Source organism: Dromiciops gliroides, chromosome 1 (genome assembly GCF_019393635.1).
Source record: "Dromiciops gliroides isolate mDroGli1 chromosome 1, mDroGli1.pri, whole genome shotgun sequence".
Classification (NCBI taxonomy): Eukaryota; Metazoa; Chordata; class Mammalia; order Microbiotheria; family Microbiotheriidae; genus Dromiciops; species Dromiciops gliroides.
Genome location: NC_057861.1, coordinates 732,709,974 through 732,733,017, shown reverse-complemented (window position 1 = coordinate 732,733,017; position 23,044 = coordinate 732,709,974). Strand labels below are relative to the sequence as shown.

At 41.7% G+C, this 23,044-nt stretch overlaps 1 protein-coding gene across 1 annotated transcript; it reads right to left on the bottom strand.

Annotated features, from left to right (window-relative positions):
* Window positions 1-21,637: 21,637 nt before the first annotated feature.
* On the bottom strand, window positions 21,638-22,189 carry LOC122737199 (decapping and exoribonuclease protein-like). Its single transcript, XM_043979671.1, has one exon. It carries the CDS (start codon window positions 22,187-22,189, stop codon window positions 21,638-21,640), a length of 552 nt encoding a protein of 183 aa, XP_043835606.1.
* Between the last annotated feature and the right edge of the window lie 855 nt (window positions 22,190-23,044).

Sequence of the window (23,044 nt, the reverse complement as noted above, 5' to 3'; positions counted from 1 at the left end):
AAAGTAAGGAAAATGGCTTATAAGCAAGGAGAGAAATTAGACATCTGTGCTGTCCCCCACCCCAGTGAGAGAAGCTGCTTTTGTGTGGGGAGAAAACAGGGTGTCTGCTAATAGTATCTTGACAGACACTTACTAGCTGTGTGACCTTGGGCAAGTCACTTTACCTTTGCTTCAGTTTCTTCAACTATAAAATGGGGATAATCATAGCACCCACCTCCCAGGGTTGTTTTATATATATAGTGCTTAACACAGTGCCTGGCACTTAGTAGATGTTATATAAATGCTTATTCTTTTCCCCCTGGAAGGTACATGCTAATATTACCCCATTTTACAGATGAAGAAATGGATTTTCAGAGAAGTTAAGTGACATACACAGGCTTGTACAACTAGTGAATGAAGTTGGACTCGAACTCAGGTCTTCTGAATCTCAGGCCAGTGTTCCATACACTATATAACCAAAAAAGAGCTCCTCCTATAACATACACAAGTAGATATCCAGCCTTTCCTTAAAGACCTCCAATGTTGGGGAACACACTATTTCACTTTGGGACAACTCTAATTTTTAGGAAGGTTTTGTTTTTGTTTTCCTGACATCAAGCCCAAATTTGAGTTTTTACAATTTTCATCTTTTGCTCCTAATTGTCTTTTCTACAGTCCACCAAAACAGGACTAATCCATTTATGAGGAAAACCTTTCAAAAACTTCAAAGCAGACGCCACACCCTTTATCTAGTCTTCTCCCAATTTAAAAACCTCAGTTCCTTTTAACCCATTCTCAAATGTTTGCTTGTCTCTCTTTCCATTCTTTAAATAAATAAATAAATAAATTCCATGAAGGGTCTTCTGCATGCTCACTTCACTCTCAACTCTACTTACTCTGAACTTCTCCACCTCTAAATCAGAAGATTTGCTCCCCAAACTAACTTGCTTTTGAGGGCTGTATTCCCCCATTCAAATGTAAAGTCCTTGAAGCCAAGGTTCATCTGGCTTGCTTGTATTGAGATACCCAGCACTTAGCACAACTCCCGGTGTACAGTAAGTACTTAGGATATGCTTTATATCTCATCCCATCACCCTCTTTGGCTCATCTCCATTTCTTCCTCTCTTGTGGTAGAGAACATCGATTTTCACTCCTCGGACATCTGTGATTTTCTGATGCCAAGACCTCACACACCAACTGGACTCCGAATGTTATCTTTACTTGTTCATGCTGCTTAAACTCATTCATTTTCAAGTATAACCAAGGGTTCAAGCAAGATGACTTTCTTCATTAGTGGAGAGAATGATTACTTGATGCTGCATGCCTCAGTGAGAGTGTAGAAGAGAAACCTTATCTTCTTGCTGGCTTGAAGAGAGAGAACACAGGTGGTTCCAGACTCTTTCTGGAGAGGAGTTCATAGAGAAAGAGAAAAGATTGTGGAAGTCTAACTTGTAAAGGACAGGAGGTACTCCCAAAATAGCCTCAATTTCCAGTTTACCTCTCTAGAGACATCAGGAAGTACCCCTCGGGTAAAATCAGGGACTCTTAGCTGAATTGAGGTATCTTGTTCCCAATGTGAGAGCTCATTCACTCTGTGTATTCACTCTTATTTGTATATTTTTTCTGATATAATAATAAAAACTAAGATTTTTCTAATTTTTTTTTTTGGTGAGGCAATTGGGGTTAAGTGACTTGCCCAGGGTCACACAGCTAGTAAGTGTTATGTGTCTAAGACTGGATTTGAACTCAGGTCCTCCTGAATCCAAGGCCAGTGCTCTATCCACTGCACCACCTTTTTGTCCCCAAACTAAGATTTTTTAAAGCATGCACTATGTGCTAAACACGTGGCAAGTATCATTTCATTCGATCATCACAACAGCCTTAGGAAGGAGAGGCGATTATTAACTGCATTTTACAGAAGAGGAAACTAAGGCCTTAAGTGACTTTCCTAGGGTCACAAAGATTATAAATGTCTGAGGCTAGATTTGAACTCAGGTCTTCCTGACTCCAGGCCCAGTGTGTTATCCACTATCCCACCTGTTTACTCTCCACTTGGATAAATTGATTTATTTGCTATTTATTTTATATAAAAGTGGGTCAGTTCTTTACCCCTTTCCCTTTATGAGATAATAACCAGGAAAAAGTCTTGAATCTTTAAAAAAACCATTTCCCCTAGACTAACAATATTTGAGGGTGATAATAAATATACTTTGAGGCTAGTACTTCAAGTGGCCATTCTTAGTCCAAGCCTCCCTTGGATGGAGGAGATTTTCGAAATATCTATTTGTGCCTCTCCATGAGTTGAATTTAGACAACCCAGGTAGATATATACATAAACTTCATGGGGATACACCTTATGTGAGCATCCAAAGCTCCCAATCTTCCTTTCTCCCTAACCCCTTCCCCCTTCACCTTTGCCTCTTTTTTAATTAGGCCCTTTGCTAGTTGCTCTGCTGAAGGTCAGCTAGTATTGAATCCTTCTGGCTGACAGACATCTTATTGTGGGTCCCAGTTGTGAATACTCTCTTTCCTCCAGCATTCTGATTTGGGTTTATTTTTCTGTTTATGCGCTTTCTGGTTTTGATGTTGGCATCTCCCATGTACAGGATGATGAGTATAGCCTGCCGTGCTAGCATCTGGGGAGGATGCTGTCTGGGGGAGACCACTACTGGAAATTGACTTCCTATTAACTTGTACTGAAGTGTGAGACTTTTCTGGTTTATATTGATTTGAACCCAGCCACAATTTGCTGGGGAAGCAGGTGGCTCTTCAAATCACTGAAGTATTGGCTGATTTGCCCAGGTGAACCAGCTCTCTCCCATCACAGCTGAAGATGCACCAACAAATGAGGGAGCTGCTGACTCCTTGAGATTTCTATTTGGGCACCACCTGCCGGCATCGAATTAAATTAGGATCCTCGGCTCCATGGCTACCCCACCACAGCAAATAAGGATTTACTGAGTTTTTCCACGTTATTAACCAGCTCATTTCCCCCAAAAGCCTCCTACAGGCTTGTGGCCTAAAATGTCGACTTTGCTTTCTCTATCTTTTCAAGGATATACATGTGTTTTTAATTATAAAAATGATGGCAACTGACATTCATATAATGCTTGAAGTGCAAAATTCTTATAGCGCAAAATGCCTGACTTTTATTATCTCATTCGATCACCACAACTACCCCAAATAAATGAATGCACAAGCATTTTTATTCATTGCCTACTATATGTCAGGCATTGTACTAAGTTCTGGAGATACAAGTTTTAAAAGTAATAGTCATTGCTTTGCACCTAGGAGGTTACATTATTTTAATTAAAAAATATAATTTTATTGACATCTTTAGTTTTTATGTCACCTATTATTTCCCATTTGTCTCTCCCCTTTCTTCCCTCCACAGATTCAGCCCTTATAACAGAGATCAAAGACTTCTTTCACATATATATGGTTTTATGTATATTATATTTATTTATAATATATATAAATGTGGATATAGATATAAGCATAGGCATAGGCAAATTTAGAGTGAAAAAGAGAAATATTGAACAACACAGATCAAGGTATCAAAAAAATCTGACATTATTTTCAATATGTTATGCCCATGGACCCTGTCCTCAGCAAAGGAATGGGGATGGGGATGGGGCTGGGGGGAGGAGTTTCTTCTCAAACCTCTTCTTTAAGGTTCAGTTTGTTCTTTGTAATTCTACAAACTCCATTTTCTTTTCATTTTTTCCCACCTACTTTGCTTGGCTTTTATTCATGGAAATTTAACATTTAAGTCAATCAAAATGAAAACCCTACATATGGATCTGATGTCAATTGTTAGGGTAAGGTTTTTGGAAAACAAAGGACAACCCAACAAAATAACTCTGCAACCTTCATTTTCCACTGTGTTGTGCGGATCATCTTTCCATTTCCATTGTTGGAGTCATTGTGTACATTGTTTGCCTAGCTCTGCTTATTTCACTCTGCATCAGTCCACGCAAGTCTTCCATGCTTATCTGTGCTCATCATGCTCTTTCTTACAGCACAGTAATATTCCATTGTATTCATTTACCACAACTTGTTGAGCCATTTCCCAAGCTATGGTGCTATGGATAAACCCAAGCTTTGCCTCCAATTCTTTGCTACCACAAAAAGTGCTGCCATCACTATTTTGGTGTATGGGATCTTTCTTCTTATCAATGACCTCCTTGCATGTATGCCAAGCAATGGAATCTCTAGGTCAAAGGACATGGATGGCCTAGCTACTGTATTTCTATAATCTGAGGCTTATATTCCAATAATGGGAACGAACAGAGAAGAGTTAGAGACAAGTCAGATCAAACCATGTCCAGTCAATAGTCTGTCATATCCTTCCCAATAGCAGTGGCAGCATTGATTTGAACTATGTTCCCAAGTCAAGAGCAAGAGGAGAAAAGGGTGGGGAGGTGCACACTGTGTGTGTGTGTGCACAGTAGCCAAACAAATGGTAAGATGGGAATTCTGGTTTCCTGGTTGGTGGGAAGATGTAATGTGGTGCATGATCTGAAGCTATGATGGAAAAGGCATATTTTTAGTGACTCACTGACTGATGAGGACAGCTCAGCCTCAGGGCAGTGTCAAAATACTGTGAGATGGGACCAATTTGTCTCTGTTTTACAGAAAAGGAAACAGAGACTCAGAATGGTTATGTGACTTATCTAATATCATGCTGCTCATTAAGTATCTAAGGCAGGTTTTTAATCCAAGTCTTCTTGCCTCTGAGTCCAGACCTCTGTCTATTTATCAAGGTCATTCTTTAGTTTGACCCTTACAATAACCCTCAGAAGTAATCATCAGAGGTATGGTTATACCCATTCTGCAGATTGGGAAACAGATACTGATGAACTAAAATGAACTTGCCCTGGGTCATATACTTCTGAGGTGGAATTTAAATAAAATTCTTCCTTATCCCAAGATCCCCATGGCAGCAATCAATCAATAAGCATTTATTAAATGCATACTACATGCAGGCACTGTGCCAAGTACCTGGAACATATAGACAAAAGTGAAACAGTCTTTGCTTTCTAGGAGCAAGCCCACATTCTAATGAGACAGACAACATGCACATATATAGGCATGTGGACAACACATAAAGAGAATGTGTTGGAGGAAAGTCAGGAAAAGCTTCGAGGTAGGAGGTGTCATTTGAGATGGGTCTTGAAAGAAACCAGGAATTCTGGGAGTGGGAGGGAGGGCATTCCTGGCATGGGGACATAGCCAGTAACAAAACAAGATGGAAGCTGGAGTATCATGGGTATAGACTGTAAAAAAAAAAACAAAAGGAAAATAAGTTTTAACCTTATTAAGTCAGTTCTACCTTAGCTCATGGAAAGTGCCTAATGAGCCCAAAGCAAAGGCACCAGCTCTAAAACAAAGAAGTGATTTTTGAAGGATCCAAGTTGTAGGAATAATGGTGTCCTCTTGATGGAGATTATACAGAGCAAAGTGTCCTGTGCCCTGTAAGCTCTTGATAGATTACTTCTGATTAAGCAACAATCTTTGTATCAAAGTGGGAGCAAGTATATAATTTTTCAGACTGAGAAAATTGGGGCAGCTCAGAAAGATAGGCACCTCTTTCCCTAGCCAATCTCAGGAGTGTGTCTAAGTCTCAAATATCTATATCTATATCTATATCTATATAGATCTATATATCTATATAGATCTATATATCTATATATATCAGGAGTGTGTCTAAGTCTCAAAGATAGATAGATAGATAGATAGATAGATAGATAGATAGATAGATAGATAGATAGATAGATAGATAGATAGATATAGATATATATATATGGGTTTTCATGCAGCATAAACCTAATAGGAAGTAGTTGGTATAAGGAATGCTGTGCTGGCCCTGGTATCAGGCAGTCCTTGATTGAAACCCTGCCTCTGACAGTAGCTGAGTAGTCACAGAGTCATCACTTAGCCTTACTAAGTCTCAGTTCCATCCTCTTTTAAATCAGGATGATAATAATGTCCACAGTACCAATCCCATAGAGCTATTATGGGGCTCAGATGAGATAATGCATGTAAAGTGTTTTGCAAAACTTCAGGGGCTATGTAAATGTCACTTAGTATTGATGTACAGAAATCTGGATTTCTGGATTACAGGGAAGTTCAATTGTTCTATGAAAGGATGTTCTATATAAGGTTCCTAGGGAGCTTCCCATTCATACTTAAAATGGGGCCAGTGGCTCTTTTTGCACTCCACAGTTCAGGGAAAATGGCTTTCTTACTGTTGCTCCCAGGTAACAATCCTTATGCCTTCTTCATGCCTTTACATTGGCTGAATACCATACCTAGAATGCACTTCTTTCTCCCTTCCTTTTTCTAGAATCCCTGGTTTCCTTAGAAACTTAGTTCAAATGCTATCTTCTACATATAGTCTTTGCTGATGCCCCCAGATAAGAGTCCATCTTCATTACTATATTTATTTGTTTGTTTGTTTTGTATAAAACATCTATATATGTAGACACTTGTCACCCCTGATAGAATATAAAGGATTGTTTCACTTTTGAATTGTTATCCTTATTACATAGCAAAGTGCCTGGCATACACTGGGTTCTTAAAAATACTTTCTTGATTGGTAGGCATGGTGCAGTATTGGATCAACAGAAAGGTCACTGAATTTGAAATGAAAGGCCCTAGTTTTAAGTCTTGACTGTCGCTTACTAGCTATCCATTCTTAGGTAAGAAACTTAAAGTCTAGGAACCTCAATTTCCGTTTTTTTCCTCAGGGCAATGAGGGTTAAGTGACTTGGCCCAGGGTCACACAGCTAGTTAAGTGTCAAGTGTCTGAGGCCAGATATGAACTCAAGTCCTCCTGAATCCAGGGCCAGTGCTCTATCCACTGAGCCACCTAGCTGCTGCTACACTCAATTCTTAGTAGTTGCCTATGTATAGTAAAAACATCACTGGATTTAGAGTTGGAAGACTCAGTTACCTCTGAGGTCACTTCTACCTCTGCTCCCATGAGCTGGATTCAAATGTCAGAAAAAGGATTTAACTTCCAGGAGCCTCCGTTTCCTCATCTGTAGAAAGACAAAGGTTGGATTATGACCTCCAGGTAGGTCCCCTCCAACTCCAGATTCTATGATCCTACAACCTTCAGAAGCATATCTGTGTACAAAGCGAGATGGAAGATAGTAATGATAAAGAAGAAAGAAGAAGGGGCAGCTAGGTAGTACAGTGGATAAAGCACTGGCCCTGGATTCAGAAGTACCTGAGTTCAAATCTGGCCTCAGACACTTGACACTTACTAGCTGTGTGACCCTGGGCAAGTCACTTAACCCCCATTGCCCCACCAAAAAAAAAAAAAACACCAAAAAACAAAACAAACAAGAAGACAGAAGAGCTAGTATTTATATAGCATTTTAAAGTTTGCAAAGCCCTTTAAAAGATCTCATTTGATGATCACAACCACTCTGTAAGGTAAGTGCTATTATACTCCTGTTTTACAGATGAAAAAACTGAAGCAGAGAGAGGTTAAGTGACTTGTCTGTGATCACACAGTTAGTAAGTGTCATGAGGCAAGATTTGAGCTCATTCTTCCTTACTCCAAGTCCAGTACTCTTATCTACTGAGCCATCTAGCTGCCTCAGTAGGGAGTCAGTCATTTAGCACAGTACCTAACGTATAGAAAATGTTTAATGCTTGTTTCCTTCCTTTATTCCTCAAACCTTCCTTCCCTTCCTCCCTCCCTTCTTTTTTCCCTCTCTCCCTCGTCTTCCCTTTGTCCTTTCCTTCCTTCCTTCCTTCCTTCATTTCCTTCCTCCCCACTCCTTCCCTCCTTTCCTGCCTCCCTCCCTCCCTCTTTCCCTTCCTTCCTTTCTTCCATTCTTCCTTCCTTCTCCCTTCCTTCTATCTCCCTCCCTCTTTCCCTCCTTCCTTCCTTCCTTCCTTCTTCCCTAAAGAAAATGTAAGCTCCTTGAGGGAAGGAATTGTTTTATTTTTGTCTTTGTGCCTTTTAGCATCTAGCAGAACCCTTGTCAATTGATTAATCAATTTATTCCTAGCCTCCACAAGAAGGGGAGGGGTGGGGAGAAGAGAACTGTATTTCATGGACAGTTACATATATAGCATTTATTCTATGCCTAGGCTGTGCGTGCCCAGGGTTCAGAATAAAGCCGAATCTGATCTGCTCCCCTGTTTGATCACCTGCCACCTGCTATAAAGTACACCATCTGTTTTCCTATCAGCATTTTATTTAAGCCTTCTGACAGTAGTGCTGGAGTTGTGTGCATTTCAAGTCAATGTTATCTAAGAAGAAATGTACTTTCTGAAGAATCCTCCTCCGGGCTCAGAACAAGTTTACAGGGATTTTTGAAGACTCTTGCGTGCTGGTGCTGGTGGTGGAAGGACAACTGGTTAGAAATGCAAAGTATCCTGGCCACTGGAGACTTTCCCCTCAGGAAGATCAAAGCTTTGCTCTGTCACTTTTTAGTATTAAATGCCCAAAGCAAGAAAACTCAGAGTTGACTTCTAAAAATATGTCCACTGTACCTAGTAGAGGTATCCCTCACTTAATTCACTCATTGGAAGCTTCCTTGTTTACATACCTGTGTTATAAGAATTATTTCATAGAACAGCATGAAACTGGAGGATTTTCAAGTTACAATGCATTATATTACATAGTGCCACCTACTGGTGAAATGTGACATTGCTGACGAGCTCTATTAGATATTGTAAAGTAGAAGTGGAGGGAAAAAAAATAAATTCTGAAAACTGGAAGTATGTAATGTGGGAAATCTAGGCTCTAGAGTTATTCCTATGGACCATGGAAGGAAAAATAATGGTGGAAGAAGCAGCATTATCACTCAGGGCCCCATGGTACCTTATTGAACACTATGGGGAGACCACGCATAAAGTAAAAAGCTTTGTTTCCCATTTTAAGTTATTTACAACACACTTGGGAAGACAGATCAGACATAAATAATAATCATATTTAACATTTATATAGCACCTTTAACATGTGCAATATACTTTATATACAACGTCTCCACCCTCCTCCATACTACTTTGTAAATAGTTATTTGGTTTTTACTTATCTAGGTGGCACAGTGGATAGAGCACTGGCCCTGGAGTCAGGGAAACCTGAGTTCAAATCTGACCTCAGACACTTTCTATTTGTGTGACCCTGGGCAAGTCACTTAATTCCAATTACCTTAGACATTTGGGGCCATCTCCAGTCATCCTGGTGTGTGTGTGTGTGTGTGTGTGTGTGTGTGTGTGTGTGTATCTCTGTCTGTGTCTCTCATCTATCTATCTATTTATCTAGATATCTAGATATCTATCTAGATATCTTACCACTGGACCCAGATGGCAATGGAGGAAAGAGTGAGCTTGGCGACCTTGCACAGCCCTCCCTCACTTACATCCAATCCAATGCAAGTCATGCCATCATCTGGATTTCATGGTCTTCTTCAAGAAAGAAGGATAAACAATAACAACAATCTGTTTATAGTAGCAGAGACAATAGAAAGAGCAAGTTGCTATTCTGTAAAGTTGTTAAGTAACCCAACAAATCTTGTATAATACATGAAAAGTTTTATGGATAGTGCTTTAGAGTTGTGTATAGAACACCCAAAACAGGTACATTAGTCTGGTTCTGGATCTCCAGGAAGAAGAGTGTGGTAAAAGCCACCCCTAACCTAACTACATAGTTCAGTGATAGCATACAATGGATGGGTCATTCACACAAAAGGAAGACAAGGAAACATGTTTCTGTCTCAGCTTCACTTTTGAGTGTCACATTTGGCACAGTTCTGGAAAATAAAGCTATGCAAGTTTCTATAGCCTAAGGGATCAATTCTACTGAAAGGTAGTCCAGTTATGAGTGGCTGAAGTATAGAAGATCTGTGTGAGGTAGGCAAAAGGAGCTAGGACCTTCCATCAGTGTTCCCATTTCGAGTAAACAGATGTCAGATATTGGCAAATGCCACCACCAGGAGCAGGTCAGATAAGGAGGCACATGGGGGTTGGCGACAGCAGCTGCACTCACGTTCTCATCAGTCCTTAGAGCAGCACATATCCACCTGTCCCTGGTACTTCCCATGAGCAGAGGATTCCAGCAGAACCACCCTACATGGAGACATGACAGACATTCCAAGGTGGGTTTTGGTTCTTGCCTTTTAACTCTGACACTGATTTATGCCAGTTCAGAGATGATTTATGAGGCAGATTTACCATGGCATGCCTCTTGACAGTCATATCCCCATTTCCTTCTCACAGAACAGTTATTTAAAAGTGGATCTTAAATGATGACTTGGGCAGGAACCCACAGAGCAGTTGCCGTGTTCTCTCAGCCTCGGGAACCACTTTGCTACTGGGAGTGACAAGTCCATTTATCCTCTTCAAAATACTTTGGCACTTGATACTTTCCTCCCTGGTCCTCAAGGCCCCAAACAAGTGGGATTCTTGGATTCACTGAGGGGTTTATTTTGGCTTTGGGACACATGCTGCTGAGAAAATAAAGGATTGGGTTACATGAGCTGAACAATGGGAAAAGATCATAGACTTAGAGATGAGAGAGACCTGAAGGGTCATCAGGTCCAATCCCTCATTTTACAGATATGTAAACTGAGGCCCAGAGAGGTTAGAGATTTGCCTAAGGCCACACAGGAAGTAAACATTACTAATATATTTTAGGATAGCAAAAATGGTGGATTGTATTCCAAGAAACTTGGCATCTTTGCCTTCGAATTAGGTGACCATTGCTACTTCATAGGCATCTCTTGTCACATTTAATTCCCATCTTCCTTCCTCTCTCTCTCTGTTCTACTCAGAGAATAATATGTGTCAAAGAGGGACTTCTGGATTCCCTGGTGGCCCTGCTTCCTTCCCACTGATTTGGTGCTATCTTTGTTCATGCTCAGCGCAGCAGGAAGCTGAGTTCTTACTGAAACTCTCACTGGTGTCCATCCTCTAGGAAGGAGCTAGCTGGTGAGAACACAGGTATGCCTTCCCTTTAGGAAAAGTTACACACAATCAGTGTGATTTCATCAGCTTGAGTGCTCCCTCTCTCTCTTGGTATAGATCATAACCTCTCTGTGCTTCCTCATCCTCTGGGATGCTTGCTTATTTTCAAAAAATTATCCACAGATGCTTTGAAGCTGTCTACATAATGCTCTAGTGGTCTGTTAGCACTCGCACTTAGTACATGGCTGGCCCATATCCTTTTCTGACCACATCTATCCTTGATGCCTTTTGGACCATTTCTCACGTTCAAGTCATAGGCAGTAGCATCCAACCAAATGTCTTTGCATTACCTTTGGATTCCCTTGCTATTTTTCTCCTGAGATTGAGGTGCCCCATGAAACACAGTCACATAGAATTGTTGAGAGAATTGTTGATTTCCCAAACACCAACCGTTCAAAACAGCTGAATTGAGGGATCATAATTTGATATTATAAGCATCTCTAGCTTCATTGTGTGTGAAATGAATATTTCTCTCTTATATTTACTAACTAATTATTGAATCAGAACCAAGGTTTTTCCCCTTTTCTACTTCCTCATCCAGAAACCAAGCAATGTGGGAAATCTCTTTTAGAGATTTATCCAAACCAAGATCTAATAAGACAGTAAGAGAAATTCTAAATTTTGGCTAATGGGTATATTCCTGCTTATTGTGCTTGCTCAGACAGGTCTGGGGAAAGGCTGGTTCTCCCTATTATCAAGACAGGCAATATGGAAATTGATGTTTCTTTGACCAAGATTTGAGTGACCTAAGTCACATACCCCAAGACTTTCATTTTAATATAGCTTACACCTCCCATTATGTTAACCAGTCAGACTTGAGTAGGCACACCTCAGGAATGACCCCATAGCCATTATGGATCTTTGGTCTAAGAGAGATGGCCAAACGATCATCCTTTTATTAATAAAATGATTAAATTACCCAGAAATTATGTCTCTCGGTCCTTTTTAATCATCGCAATTGATATGAATTCTTGGGTATGGGTATGACTCAAGATGGTCTTTAAGAGCTTCTTAGCTTTTAAGGGTTCACAGGATTTGCACCATGCTTGAAAGAGGGCAAGGTAAAACAAGGCAGCAAGCATTTATTAAGCACTTACTATGTCAGGAACTATGATAAGTGCTAGTGAATAAGAATAGAAGCAAAAAATCCCTGACCTCAAGAAGCTGACATTTTAATATGAGAAGACAATGTAAAAAAGGAAGCTGAAAAGGTAGTGGTATTGAAGGATAAAGAATCAGAAGAGCAGCTGGAAGAAGACTGAAGGCTTGTCAACCTAAGCCCCTCCCCAAAAAGAGAAACTTGCCAATGAAGAAGGAAGCCAATATGGCAGAGGTTCAAGAGAATCCAAGGTTCAGAGGTCAAATGGGATAATAACTATTCCAGGGAGAGAAGGCCGCAGGCACTTAGGGATGTTCCAGGATGAGACTTCATTTCAGGCATGATGTTGAAGGTAAGAAAGTCAGAAGCCCAGCTGGGAAGGTACTGTTCCCCCTCCTGCTTCCCAGCTGCTTTTTGGATGTTGTTTTTCCCTGATCCACTTAAAGTTTCTTTGGGTCAGGGACAATCCTTTTTGCTTCTGTTCATACCCCCATGACTTAACACAGCACATGGTACCTGGTAAGTGCTTATTATATGCTCCATCTCTCTATCTCTCCATCTCTACCTCTCTATCTTCTATTCATTTGTCTACTTATCTATCAATTTATCTGTCCATCCATCATTTATTTATCTATGCATCCATGTATCTATCTCTCCATCTCTAAATGTCTTTTATTCGTCTATCATATATTTATCTATCTACCTATCTATTAATTTCTCTGTCTATATCTTCACTTATATATCCACCTGCATATCTACCCATCCATCCATCCATCCACCCACCTACCCATCAATTCATCTATTGCCAACCTGCCCAAACTTAGTCACAGGCAACAAACATAAATCCTCTCACTGGGCCCCTAGTAAAATTCTTTTCATCTTGGTAATACCTGCTAAAGCTTGTACTTCTCCACCAGCACAACCATCATAGGCAGGAGCCTTTAAATCAATCGATTGCAAACTTTTTGCAATGAAAGAGCCCTTCGCTCTCAACAAAACTCCATTGTAACTCTTGAAGTAGAATCTTCTGTAATTATTTTTTTCTAATGCCTATTTTTCATGGTGCTAAATAATACAAGACTGATTATTTTCAGATCGAATTTTATCCCAAATCTAGTAATTTAACAAACAAAAAATCCTTAGTAAGTAGAGTGATTGTATTCTATAATTAAGAATGATATTGGATATAATAATTAGTTTTCATTTTCTTCTTTGCTTCCAAAGGCAAGGATTATCACAGAATCACAGATTTTCAGAGTCAGAAGAGAGGTCAGTCCAACCCATCATTCAATCCATCAATTATTCAGCAAGTGTATATTAATGGAAGGAACATCAGGATTGAAGTCAGAACTTGCCATCTGTGTGACCTCAGGCAAAGCACTGAACCCCTCTGGGCCTCAATTTTCTCTTTTGTCAAATAGGGTTGAAATAGATGGCCATGGTCCTCTCCTAGTCTAAGTCTACAATCATATGCTCCTCTGACCTTCCAAAGCAGTCTTTTCCACCTTGGGGTTAGCTCTAATTGGTAAGTAGTTTTTCCACATATAAGACCTAACTTTACCTCTTTGTAACATCCATCCTTTGCTCTCCTAGTTCTATAGTCTAGGGCCAAATGGAACAAATTGATTGCCTTCATCACTTGACAAACCTTCAAATAGTTAAAGGGAGATATCTGCTTTCAGGTAGGGCAGAACATATATACATATATACACACACACGCATACACACATATACATATATAGACGTATATATGTGTGTGTGCATGCATGTGTGTATGTATACACACAGACATATATGTATGTATATTTCCATATATAAATGCATATACACAGTATATATTATATATATATATTATATAAAGAATATATATATAGACACACTGCTGAGACAGAACAATGACTTGTAAAATAGTAGATATATTCAAAGTAAGAAGCTACCTCGTCAGTCAAGTAATTGATTTTGACTACTCTCCTATGGCTCTCCGTACCACCACTTGGTGAGTATATTGCCCTAGGGAATTCTTTTTGGAGTATGGGTTAGTAGACCAGGCAGCTTCCCTTCCAACTCTCCAGTTCTGAAGTTCTATGACTGATCAGCTGAATCCACATTCATGGCTTGTACAGACAGCAAAGCAGCTTAGTTTGTGATGGGGATGAGTTCACCATTATAATTTTCTTTTCTTTGTAAATGCCTTTGGACTGTTCTTCACATGGTCAGGGTCCTGGGGAACATTTTGAGAAACACTTTTTTAAATAATGAGATCCCAAATGTATTAGCAGTAGGATTCAATATCTAAGCAACCTTTTGGACAAAGCCCAAGATGTGTAGGAGTCACGTCTTAAACCAAGGGATTAATTAATGGTGCGTACTGTAGACCAGAGGTGTCAAACTCAAATAGAAACAGGACCCCTACAGGGCACATATTGACTTAGAAGACCAAAAATTAATATTTTGTTTATTTTGGAAAGCTTTCTCAATTGAATTTTAATCTGGTTGGGGAATTCTTGAGACTTGAGTTTGATACATCTGTTGTACACAAACTTGTAGGCAGTTTAGGGTATGATATTGTTTAGATTAGAAGGGTCTTTCATGACATTTCCAATACTACATGTAGAAATGCCTAGCCGTAAGTCTAGCAATAGACAAGGAATCTTAGAAATCATAGATTTCGAGTTTCTTTAGAAATCACCTAAGCCAGCCCCTTGATTGCAAAAGTAAACTCTTCTTTGCTGAAGGATCTGGGATGGACACTTGTCTCACAAGTGTACATAGGGGCAGTGGGGCATAGTAAATAGAGAATTGTTCTTGAAGTCCAGAAGTCCTGGGTTCTACAGCAAGGATTCAAGTGTCATCTCTAACCTCTTAGTATCGGAAGCAACTGTTAGACTCCAAGTGACAAAGAAGAAATTTTCTCACCAAAGAGTTCCCTCTACCATTAAAATCACAGGTCATATTCGTCCATAGATCAACACCATTACCCCTTGGATTGTTAACCTCTGAAGGCAGGGACCACGGTATTTCTTTCTTCTAAATCTCCTCAGACCCTCATAAAATGCTGGGCACGCTTACTGTGCTCATTATAATCTATTGAAATGCTGTTGACTCACAGTCTGGACTCCAGAAAAGAAGGACCCAAACACTCTAGTCATTCTTTCTTATAAGAGTGTGTTACAGAAAACAAAGCAGTACTGCAGACAAGTCACTTATTTTTAAGCTTGTTGATGGATTGGGCTTCTGGGAAGCACTGAATACCTTGGACATCCACTGGTTGCTATAGGAACCAACTCCAATCTACTTTACTCTAAGGAGATTTTTTCTGAGTTTCCATCTACACACTATTCAAGAGCAAGCTTTTTATTGGCACAAATGCCTTTAAATACAAAAGCTAGGAAGCTCCAAGGAACATTATGGACCCTTAAGTGTTTAATGTTACCTCCACTGCTGACCCGGGGAGATTGTGTTGTCTGAAACAAGATGATGAGATTATTTCTGATTTTTAAAATAAGGTTCTAATAAACTATCATATGAATCTTCATGAGTTAATTGTTTGTTTGTTTAGTTGTTTTCAAGTGTCCCACGTGGAAAGGTGAGGCTCTGGAAATGTCTGTGAGTCTACGGGATCCATTGCTAAATGATGCTGGGGGTTTGCTATAAAGAGACAGTCATAGCCTAAAGGGAGGAGAGGAGTCACCAGATCCAGGTAGAGAGGCCAGTGCTAAGGCCCATGTGCTGTGAAGGTTACATCAAGGACAGGAAGTATGATGCAGTGGATGGACTGCTGCTCAAGAAAGGCCTGGAATCATATCCATCCTCTGATACTTAGGAGACATGTGACCCTGGACAAGTCCCTTAAACTCAAAGCACCATTCCCCCAACTCCCTAGAACATAGGAACTGAGTCCCAGGCAGGTGGCCACCTGTATGTTGGTGGAGGAAGTTTCTATATTGGGAATGGAAAATGGTGACAAAATCTCAGGTCCTTTTTTGTATTCTATGCATTTAGGCAAAGGAAATTGTCAAGATAAGAAAATCACTTGGGGGACAGATTTGCCTGGATTTGACATCTACCTGGGACAAATTAAATACAGATCTTTGGAACATGGTCCAGGGTGAGGGGTGGAAGAATTTGTCTATGTTGAACTCATGAGGCAGTACTTTGGCTATTGCCTTTATCACCCTTCTTCCCTCCTCCAACTCTGAAAATACTTTCCAAGCCAAAACTCCTCTAATCCTGAGTTCTGTTCTACAGAGTGGAATAGTATCAGGAAATTCCAAAGTCACTGCTAAATCTTCCTTTGACCCTCTGCCATACAGAGCTATGGAAGGAAAAAGTAAAATAAATTCAGACCATTCAAGGAAGAAAAAATATTGTTCACCTAAATTATCTGGTTATAGAAGTGCAGGTGGCCTAACTATCCACCCAGGAAAAACGAAATGGATGAAGAATGCCTTATTACCCAGACTGAGGTATCTAAGGTATTCAAATAAATGGACAACTTATAGAATACCTCTCTCTCTCTCTTACCTTTCTGTCTCTGTGTCTCTTTCTCTCCCCCATCCTCTCCATCTCCTTCTCTCTAGCCACTTGTATATCTAGCTATTTAGTTATATTTCTATTTTTGACAAACATTGCAAACAGACAGTGAATTAGTCCCAGAATTGAATTGCCTTTGAGAAATTGTAAAGTACTTTCAACGATCTCAAATTTTAAATTCCCTCTGAATCAGAGGTCTATTGTTTAAATTCCAGTACTCTCAGGAATAGCCATCATCAGGATAGTGACGATGACGACAATGATGAGGATGATGAGAACATTTATATAGAACTTTAAGGTTTAAAAAGGGCTTTACATACTCAGTATTGTATTTTGTTCTCACAATAACCCAGTGAAACAGGTGATATCACTATTCCCCTTTTACAGATTAAGTAGCTGAGACTGAAAAGCAAAGTATAACCCTGACTTGCTAAAGGCCATATGTATCTAAGGCAGGATTCTAACTCAGGTCTTCCTCACTCCAAGTTCAGTTCTTTATCCACTGTCCCGAGCATTTTACTGATGGCGTGTGGTTTCTAGTCATGGAGCATTATGGTCCATGAAGAACTAAAAATGAATATTATTCCCAGAATAATCTCAGGATTATTCCCAGAGCAATGGAGTGGGGTAAGGTGGGTATGAGCAGCCTAGGAAGTATAAGTAAAGAGTTACAAAGGAGAACCAAAGTAAATCGTGTCATCAAAGAAATGAAAGAAGGAGAAAGAAGACAGGCTGGACACATGGTGAGAGCAAAAGCTGACCATTGGATGCCCCATGAGAGCCTCGGCCACTCTTGTGACGTCAAGAGGGAGTGAAGGAGGACTTAAGCATATTGGATGAACTTTCTGTGTTGTGCCTTTGGGAGGACATGGGAAGGAGTCCCCTAAGTTGGTCCTGCTTGGACTGGTTTAGGATCTGCATCACAGGAGGGAGCATGCCTGGTCAGATCATGGAACCACTGAAGTCTTGGACAATCTGAGCAGTTTAGGAGACAGTGTCTCCATTCCCCTGTGTGAGTAGTTGATGTATCCCAGCTCTTGAGCTTCAAATGTCCTTTCCCTGGTTGGGAAATAGGATTGTTCTGATTTAGAATAACATTGTTGGATTTTTTCCCTTCAGAAGCAAATATACTGTGGGTTCCTTGTTATTAATGCCTCAAAAACAACTTCATGTTTCCACTCATCTCTTTGAAGGCCATCATGTTTTAGTAGACTAGTTTCTGAAGAAGGGGGGAGGGAGCCTTTTATTAAAAACAAGCTCAGTCACTGATGCCTGCTGGCTTCCCTGCTATGAAACAAGGTGATTATGTTGATAAATCTAGAGGTAACTCCAATGCCCTGTTCCATTTCATGACTTTTGTCTTCTATTTCCTTCTCACTTATAATGTGTAGAATCTTTTCCGATATGGAGACGTTTGGGACAAGTATAGTGGACTATGCATATTGGAAGTAGAGTTAGTATCAAAATGCTACTGATATGGGGAGGTGGGAAGTGCACTGGTCCTGGAGTCAGGAGGACTTGAGTTCACATCCAGCCTCAGACACTTAACACTTAGTAGCCCTGTGACCATGAGCAAGTCACTTAACCCTGATTGCTTGGGAAAAAAAAATGTGCTGCTGAGAGGAGTTCCTCTAGATTGGGCATATGATGGATGAAATTCCTCTGATGGGTCTGAGGTCACATCAATAGACTGGCCTGCCCTAGGAGTCAACAATTATAATGGCAGGCATTTAGATAGGTTTGCAAAGCACTTTACATAGATTATCTCATTTATTCATCATGACCACCCTGGGAGGTAAGGACTCTTACTGTTGTTGTTCAGTCCTTTTCAGTCATGTTTGACCCTTGATGGCCCCATTTGGGTTTTCTTGGCAGAGATATTGGAGTAGTTTGCCATTTCCTTCTCCAGCTCATTTTACAGATGAGGAAACTGGGCCAAAGAGGATTAAATGGCTTGCCTAGAGTCACACAGCAAGTAAACACCTGAGCCTGGATTTGAACTCAGTTCTTCCTGACTCCAGGCCCTGTGCTCTTTCTACTGTACCACCTATCTGCCATACTGCACCATAATCAAAGATGAAAGGAATGGTTTTAGTAAAACCTGAGAAGACATATGAACTGATGCAGAGTGTAGTGAGCAGAACCAGGAGAATATACAATAACAACAACATAAAGAAAAACAGCTTTGAAAGACTTGAAAACTCTGATCGATGCAATTACCGACCATGATTCCAGAGGGCCAGGGATGAAGCATGTCATCTATTTCCTAAAAGAGGGGACATGGGCCCAACGTGCAGAATGAGGCAAACATATTTGGACATAAAACATGTACGAGAGGAAGCAGTGAGAAGAGCTCCCCCTCCTCCAAACAGATCTAGAAAATGAACCAGACCAAATCCTGATGAGAAATCCAGAAGAAATAAGAAAAAAGTTAAGAGGAAAACTCCAACAGGACATCTTTGAAGGCAACATGTTGAATTTGTTATGTATTTTTAAAATCAAGCTCTATGGAATACTAAAGATTTCATACATCTTTTTGTTTTACTTCCCTCCCCCTCCATCTCTTTCACTGTCCGTCTCCCCTTGTCTCTCCCTATCTCCCTGTCTGTCTGTTTCTCTGTCTTTCTCTGGGTCTGTGTATCTGTCTCTCTCTCCCTCTCCCTCTGATGTTCATTAAATTCAGAATAAAAAGAATTTCTTGCATCCCTCAGGACCACTGTTCATGACTATCCGTGGTGACCCCCTGGCCCTATAAGCACAGGGAGCTGGCCTCTTCCATCTCTTCTCCCACCCATTCTTTGAACTCTTTCCCTCCCTGCCTTTCATCATTTCTGCAGGGTAAAAAAAGAGTTTCTAAATATGTGTTGTTTGAAGTGGATTAATGGCCTCTCTGGGGGCTGGAGCGTGCGCTTGCGTGCTCACGAGCTCACTCACTCACACACACACACTCACACACACACACTCACACACACACACTCACACACACACACTCACACACACACACTCACACACACACACTCACACACACACACTCACACACACTCACAAAAATGTCTTCATTTAATGAAATATACAAATAATTCTTGCAGTAGTATTTGGGGGGACTGCAGGAATGTTGATCCTTGAAAATGCCTCTATTCCACCCAAGGAAATGTAAGACGGTATTAATAAAATGAAGAATACCTTACTCTTGTATAACTTCTTAATTTTTTTTTTCTCAGTGAGCCAGAGGATAGAAATAGGAGCAATGGGTGGAAGCTGCAAAGTGGCAAACTTGGGCTTAATGTGAGGAAAAACCTCCTAGCAATTAGCACTCTCAAAACTCTAGTTAGGATTCCTTTGGGGTTTGGCTTAGGCATAAAGGCTGCTGAGTCCTTTCTGACTCAAATTCTGTGGTTCCCACATCGCTCCACACTGGAGATCTTTAAGAAGGCATTGGATGGGGGCAGCTAGGTGGCGCAGTGAATAGAGTGCCGGCCCTGGAGTCAGGAGGACCTGAATTCAAATCTGACCTCAGACACTTAACACTTACTAGCTGCGTGACCCTGGGCAAGTCACTTAACCCCAATTGCCTCACTAAAAAACAAAACAAAAACAAAAGAAGGCATTGGATGACCATTTATCAGGTATATGTAGATAGATGATAGAAAGATAGATAGATGATAGATACATTCATATGTAGACATATACATATGTGTAGGTATATATGTGTATAAAGTGTGCGCGTGCACGTGTGTGTGTGTGTGTGTGTGTGTGTGTGTGCGTGTATAAAAGACCAACTGTCCTGTCCTCTGGAGATTCTTTCCAACTTTAAGTTCTGAGATTCCATGAAGAAAGTGCTTTTGCCTCCAAGTAAGTGAATGCAAGTTGAGGCTTAATTAAGAGCATCACTTTGCACAGGCATAGGAAAGCAATGGTCCTCTGTATTCTGACCATTACCCACTTTAGTACATGTTTCATCTGTTCTCCTCTGAGCTTAATACCTTGTGAGAACTGGAGGGCAGTCATTATCCATTATTCTCCATTTGAGAGAGGCAGGGTCTCCCTGAAGGCAAGGATAGTTTCATTTTTGTCTTTGTACCCCCAGTGACTGGCACATTTACAGTATCATTAAATCCTAAATCCTAGGTTTTAGACCTAGAAGGGACCTTGGAGTCCACTGAATTTAACACCCTCATTGTAGAGATGAGGAAACTGAGGTACATAGAGATTAGGTGACTCACCTAGTGGGCACTTAATAAATAAATGCTTGCTTGATTGATGAAGAAACCGAGTTTAGAAATATTTATTAGAATAGGAATAGTAACTTTAATATTAGCTAATATTTATACACAACTGCCCTGATTCCCTCCCTCCATTTACTAGCATCCTGTCCCAAGAAATTCCTTTATATACATTTTCTGTTTACCAATATGACCCCATGTTGTTTGACCCTCTCTCCAATAGAATATAAGCTCATTGAAAATAAAGATTTTTTCTTGGTATTCTTTAAGCCTAACACAGTAGGTGCTTAATAAATGCTTATTCAACCACTGAGCGAACAATTTTCAGTTACAAAGTATTTTCACCCTTTCTTCTCCAAAAGGACCCTAGGAGGTAGATATTAGTGTCCCTCTTATACACATGAGTAGGAAATTTTAGAGGGTTGAAGTAGTGGGCCCAGGTCCACACAGCAGAACTCAGACTCAGTTTCCCTCAGCCCCCATTGCTTTTCTCATTATACCCAGCTGATGCCTGTAGGTGAGTGGAGAAGGCTGGCCTCTTCCATCATCTACCTCAGCATCTCTTTCAGCACCTTCCCTCCTACAATCTCTCAGGGCACTTGGGGGTAGAGCAGACACTTGACCCCAGGGCTCTAAATATCCAGTACTACAAGACCACAATTCAAACAGTACAAACTTTCATCCAGGCCTCTTTTTTAAAGTGAAAAATGCCTTTATTGTGTGTTGGAAGTAGGAACAAGCCCCCTCTTGATCAGTCCCCTGGGCAGGGTGCTTTGGGAGGTGAAGGGAAGTCTTGGGTCACAGCGTCCACTTACCAGGTAGGCAGAAAGGCATAGGGAGCATCATAATGAACGGACACAGTAACAGGGCCACCTGGCTCCCCGGAGAAGAGCTGAACAACCCTGGGATCATGCTGAGTGACTATGCTTTGGGCAAAGCCGAGGAACTCAGCACAGAAGTTCATACATACGCTTGCATTCCAGCCTTCTCGGTCACCCCTGATGAGCTCAAACAACTCCAAGGTGGGAAAGGTTCTGAGTGATCTCACAGAACCTGCAGGATCTCGGGAGCCAGCAACCACACGTGGAAGCCCAGGCAGGAATGACTGCGCCCACCACTTCAAGAGCTCCTGTCTGTAGAAACTCCTCCACTGGTCAGGGCTGTGCATTTCTTTTGAGGTCTTGAGCTGCACATAACAGTCAGGGGGCTGCGTGGATGAGGCTTTGGGGTCTGTGCAACCCACCTTCCCAGAGAAGAGCAGGGGGGAGCGTCCTGATCGACTTCTTAACACCGAGAGGAATGCCACGTTAGGGTTGACCTCTCCAGAAGGGTCAGGGGAGCCTCCGGGTGTGTCTGCACACATGTACTGTTCGAACTCGCAGCCCATGTACGTGAGTTCCCGGACGAGTGGAGGACGAGCGAGTCCCTGCGCCCTAGCAGCAGGTGTCTCCACCTCACTCAGGTCAAGGGTGCCTCGTAGCCTGGAGGCTGCCAGCTGCAAACCTTCCCGAAGCTCATAGGGGGTTGTCAACAGCTTTGTCAAATGCCCTCGCCATGTCACCGCAGCCTCTGCCAACAGCCTGGGCCTCCCTCGAGCTGGCCTCAATACTCCAGGAGCCAGCGAAGCAGGGGGTCCAGCCCCTCCCGCGTCTCCTAGTCCCGCGGCCGGTAGCGCTCCGGGTAGCCTTCGCGGAGGTCGAAGGCAGGGGCAGAAATGTGGGCTGGGGGAGGAGCAAAGTAGCGCAGCGCCCGGGAGTCCCGGTGGTACCGGCGCTCGGCGTCCAGGGAGAAGCAGCCCAGCTCGGAGGGGCGGCGATACACGAGGAAGGAGCAGAAGTAGACGGAGGCATCAGTGGACAACGAAGGGGTGGGGCGGGGCCGCTTGGGAGGGCCCCCCCGTCGTCCCATCTTTCATTTCCACGGCTCCTCGCTTGGCACCCTGGGGCTCCACTGGCTCTCGAGGAGCGGGAGTTGGAATGTCGCTTAGCACGAGGTCCCTCCACGCCTCCGTTCGGTCCCCGCGCAGCGCGGGGCTCGCATCATCTCGCCGGGGATGTCTCCTCCAGGCCTCTTCTTGCTATAAGTTCCCATCCCAAGCATCTCCACGTGAGAACAATATCAATATATCTAGGGCTGGGGAGAGAATGGGCACCTGTGAGGAGAAGGCCCAGGTGAATCTCATGAGCTTGGTTGGAGAAGCTTTGCAAGGGCAGGCTAG

Excerpts from the sequence above, each read along its gene's own strand:
- LOC122737199 (XM_043979671.1), bottom strand. The coding sequence starts at position 22,189 with ATGTGTGCAGACACACCCGGAGGCTCCCCTGACCCTTCTGGAGAGGTC.